Below are 5,000 nucleotides of genomic sequence, written 5' to 3'. Positions count from 1 at the left end.
CCTGCAAACAATCTGCTAACATCCTGCTAACATCCTGCTAACATCCTGCTAATATCAGCTAACATCAGCTAACATCAGCTAACATCCTGCTAACATCAGCTAACATCAGCTAACATCCTGCTAACATCCTGCTAACATCAGCTAACATTAGCTAACATCCTGCTAACATCAGCTAACATCCTGCAAACATCCTGCTAACATCCTGCTAACATCCTGCTAATATCTGCTAACATCCTGCTAACATCAGCTAACATTAGCTAACATCCTGCTAACATCAGCTAACATCTAGAGAAACCACGTGGACAGGGGGCGGAGCCTAAACAACAATACAGCAACCATCAGAGTGGATATGAGGCGGTCGGTCCACGTGATCAGCTTATCAGTTATCAATCAGTTATCAATCAGCTTATCAGTTATCAATCAGTTATCAATCAGTCATCAATCAGCTTATCAGTTATCAATCAGTTATCAATCAGTCATCAATCAGCTTATCAGTTATCAATCAGTTATCAATCAGCTTATCAGTTATCAGTTATCAATCAGTCATCAATCAGCTTATCAGTTATCAATCAGTTATCAATCAGTCATCAATCAGCTTATCAGTTATCAATCAGTTATCAATCAGTCATCAATCAGCTTATCAGTTATCAATCAGCTTATCAGTTATCAATCAGTTATCAATCAGTTATCAGTTATCAATCAGTTATCAATCAGTTATCAGTTATCAATCAGTCATCAATCAGCTTATCAGTTATCAATCAGTTATCAATCAGTCATCAATCAGCTTATCAGTTATCAATCAGTTATCAATCAGTTATCAGTTATCAATCAGTTATCAGTCAGTTCAGTTTTCCTTCTTCACACAGACACAAGCCCACCTGGTACGAGTGCTCTGACTGGACCTGCCACAGGCTGCCGGGGGTGGGCGGGGCCGAGCGGCTCAGCGGGCTGGGCCGGGGCGTCCCGTCTGAGGGGGGGTCCGACTCCAGAGGGCTGCTGGGGGAGGAGGGGGAGGAGGAGGCGGGGCTAAACGGGGTGGGGGGCGGCGTGGGCGGGTCCCGCTGCTGGATCTCAGTGTAGTAAAAATCCTCCTCCTGTTCCCCACCCAGCCTGTGTGTGTGTGTGTGTGTGTGTGTGTGTGTGAGAGAGAGAGAGAGAGAGAGAGAGAGAGAGAGAGAGAGAGAGAGAGAGAGAGAACGTCATTCACTGAGCACGTTTACATGCTCACCATATTCCTGTATTAGTCAGAATATCCTCAATAATCTGGTTGCACACGTGTCATGTAAACACACTGAACCAGATTAAGGTCATATTCCAGTTGGAGAGAATTCCAAATCAGACTCCTGGCATGTGTTTGTTCTAACCGGAATACTGTGGCATGTAAACGCCTTAATCTGAAAACGCCCCGTACCGGAATATTCAGTCACGTGTGCGCATGCTCGACTCTCAATGAATCCTGGGGCGTCTTTGTTGCTATGGTTACTGAAACAGTTTTTTCTTTGGTTTCAGTGAATTCATGTCTCACAAACACACCTGACCACTTCCTGACTACTGCTGATGTTTTTTTAACCCCCCACACCCCGTCCCGTCCCGTCCCGTCCCGTCCCACCCCGTCCCGTCCCGTCCCGTCCCGTCCCAAGGACTGACACCGAAGTCAAACATGTTTGATTTTGCTGAAACCAAATCCCTGACGCTACAGGACGCCACGGGACGCCACGGGACGCCACGGGACGCCACAGCCGTGATGTCAGAGTTTAGACTTAAGCGGCAGACTTTCTTGTCCGTCCCACCGTGAACAGGGAGGGAGCGGGAGCAGGCGGTGAGCAGTGAGTGTGTGTTGCAGGCTCACCCGAGGTGCACGGTGCGCACGTGGCGTTTGATGCCCACCACCGACGTCAGGACTTTGCCGCAGCTCGGCCACAGGCAGCCGAACGCCGCTCTCCCCGAGCTCTGCTGGAGACGACGGGCGTTAGCACGTTAGCACGTTAGCATCAGGGAGTAAACAGCAGAAGAAGAACATGAGCAGCGACGGTGAAACCCAAACTCAAGCCCCGCCCACCCTCCTCACCCTGCGTTTCCGTGGCGCCGGCTCATCGAACAGCACCTGCTCCAGCTCCATGTCCAATCCCTCGTCAGAGGGCGTGGCCAAGCCGGCGTCGGGCTCTGTGATTGGTGGAGAGGGGGCGGGGCTTCCGTTGCTGTGGCCAACGCTCCAGTAGCCGCTGCTGCTGTCAGAGAGTTCACCACATACACACTCCATACCAGAGGCTGGTGCACACACACACACACACACACACACACACACACATAAGGTAAGCCAAGGTAATAAAAAGTAAATCTGTACTCAGATTCATAATCTCTGAATTACAATCTAAACTCACAGATTGACGCTGAAACCTGAGGACAAACTTTTCAATTCAGTGCATGGATGTGTTATTGATGGGACAGATTATTAATCTGAGGTTACGTGCTGCTCTGTGTGTGTGTGTGTGTGGTGTGTGTGTGTGTGTGTGGTACCTGCAGGCTCGCTGTGCAGCAGTGGGCTGCAGGACAGGCTGGTGAGAACCATCGCCGCCATCATCTCATCCATGTCGACCTCCTCTGGCCTCCTGCTGCTGAGGACACAGGAGAGACGACGCGTCAGCAGCCGCCATGTTGCCATGACGACCCGGTGATTCTGACTGTTTCCACGTCAACAAACCATTTATCAATAAAGATTTCACAGCACGGAGTCAAACTGTGAGTTTGTGGTTGAAGCAGCCGCCTTCTAATGTTCTGCTTCTCAACACTCAGAAACCACACAGCTGATGATTGGCTGTGGAAAGCAAAACATTTCCCCGCTTAGGGACTATTTTCCCTGGCGGAGGAGGAGGAGGAGGAGGAGGAGGAGGAGGAGGAGGAGGAGGAGGAGGAGGAGGGAGCGTTTCAGTGTGAAAAAGTCCTGAAAAGCCAACAGTGCTGCTGCTTTTAGGAAAACTCATGTGGAGGACTTTATTGGGCTGATGGAAAACTGGAGTGAAGAAAGTGTGAAGGCTCTGAAAGTTCATGTTCATATCGTCGTGGAATGAATGGAGGAAAGGGAGGAGGAGTGATGTGGCAGCTCTGAGACCCCACTGCTCGCTTTGGGACGAGAGCAGAGGGACACGCACACACACACACACACACACACACACACACACACACACACACACACACACCAACACACACACACACTGACTCACCTCCTGGGGACGTCGATGCAGGAGGAGACTGGGTGTGGCCTGCTGGGCGGGGGGGCGGAGCTTAGGGACGGCTGGTCGTTGTGGTGGTGATGCTCCACACCAGAGGACTCACACTGGAAACACACCTGACACACACACACACACACACACACACAAGAGACCTTTAAAGTCCCCTTCCACTCAAAATGTGTCCTGTTCCTGCAGTGTGTGATCCTGACTGCTGTACACTCCTGATCAAAATTGAGAAATTGCAAGAATTTACATTTTGCACTGTTGGATCTTAAGAAGGTTCTAAGTAGAGCTTCAGAATGCAAAAAGAAGAAATGGGAGTGAGACAAAAAAAAAAAAAAGAGTTAGCAATTTATTGCCAACAACCATTAAACTGAAACAGGCTGTTCATCAGCTGATCAAAAGTTTAAGACCACAGCCTTTAAAAGCCCAAATCTTGGCTAAAATGTGGATTCAGTGTCATTTTCTGTCAGGAGGCCACACTGTCATGACCTCCTGAGTCAGTGATAACAGATGAAACTGATCCAGAGTCAGTGTTTGACCCTGTGCAGACACTTTCTAATGTTCAACAGCTTTTGAAAGGCGTCAGGAAGAAACAGCAAGAAAACTGCACGCTAAAGACATTAGCAACAAACATGAGCTGGGAGGAGCATCAGAGACGAGGCCCCGCCCCCAACAGAGCGGACCTCTCAACGCCAGCCTGCTGTTACCATGGAAACCGTCAGCCAGCCAATGGGAGCTCACATCCCTCACTCCTCTCACCTTCAGTCCTGGATGCAGTTTGACTCTCCCGTTGGCCTGCGCTCTTGCTCCTGTTGCCGTGGCGATGCAGGCCACGCCCACCTCCCGGTCCGGGCTCGTGGCTCGGTCCAGCAGCCCCTCCAGAGTCGGACAGGCGGCGCTCACCAGCGCCCCCAGTGGTGAACGCTTCCCCAGCCGGGTCTTAGGTACCATGACTGTCTCTCTCTCTCTCTCTCTCTCTCTCTCTCTCTCTCTCTGTCTGTCTGTCTGTCTGTCTGTCTCTCTGTCTGTCTCACTCTCTCAGTCGGGGCGGTCTGTCTCTCTGAGTGTGGACGGAGGTAAACAGGTGAAATCTGGAAGCAGAAAACAGATCATTTCAGAATAAAAGCCTCTCTGCTACACGCTGCCTCAGCTGTGTGTGTTGGACATCAGTGAGACATGAGAGAAACTCGACTCCAGTGTGTGTGTGTCTCAGTCCAGTGTGTGTGTGTGTCTCAGATGGAGTGTGTGTGTGTCTCAGATGGAGTGTGTGTGTGTCTCAGATCCACTGTGTGTGTCTCAGGTCCACTGTGTGTGTCTCAGGTCCACTGTGTGTGTCTCAGGTCCACTGTGTGTGTGTCTCAGATCCACTGTGTGTGTCTCAGGTCCACTGTGTGTGTCTCAGGTCCACTGTGTGTGTGTGTCAGGTCCACTGTGTGTGTCTCAGGTCCACTGTGTGTGTCTCAGGTCCACTGTGTGTGTGTCTCAGATCCACTGTGTGTGTCTCAGTCCAGTGTGTGTGTGTCTCAGATGGAGTGTGTGTTTCTCAGATGGAGTGTGTGTGTGTCTCAGATCCAGGCCGTGACTCACAGCGGCTGTTCCCAGCATCAGCCCCCCCCCCCTCGAAATGGAGGCCTCTGTGACGCTCAGCTGAAGTTTCTGGAAAAGCCTGACTCATCACCAACCAGCTGCATCCTGCCTCTACTGCCTCTACTGCCTCTACTGCCTCTACTGCCTCTACTGCCTCTACTGCCTCTACTGCCTCTACTG

The 5,000-nt window shown here is 50.8% G+C and overlaps 1 protein-coding gene across 1 annotated transcript in view; it reads right to left on the bottom strand.

Moving 5' to 3' along the window:
- znf395a (zinc finger protein 395a) overlaps positions 1–5,000 on the bottom strand; it is a 12,146-nt gene that overhangs the window by 4,094 nt on the left and 3,052 nt on the right. The window contains exons 2-8 of the mRNA XM_030048246.1: positions 4,231–4,324; positions 3,993–4,185; positions 3,222–3,346; positions 2,518–2,615; positions 2,069–2,268; positions 1,850–1,953; positions 879–1,110 (exon numbers count right to left, since the gene is read on the bottom strand). Coding sequence (XP_029904106.1) covers positions 879–1,110; positions 1,850–1,953; positions 2,069–2,268; positions 2,518–2,615; positions 3,222–3,346; positions 3,993–4,184 — 951 coding nt within the window. The 5' untranslated portion in view covers position 4,185; positions 4,231–4,324. The remainder of the gene's footprint in view (positions 1–878; positions 1,111–1,849; positions 1,954–2,068; positions 2,269–2,517; positions 2,616–3,221; positions 3,347–3,992; positions 4,186–4,230; positions 4,325–5,000) is intronic.

This window comes from Myripristis murdjan, chromosome 3 (genome assembly GCF_902150065.1).
Source record: "Myripristis murdjan chromosome 3, fMyrMur1.1, whole genome shotgun sequence".
NCBI lineage: Eukaryota > Metazoa > Chordata > Actinopteri > Holocentriformes > Holocentridae > Myripristis > Myripristis murdjan.
The sequence above is the reverse complement of the archived record's forward strand: the minus strand, read 5'-3'. Positions and strand labels throughout refer to the sequence as shown.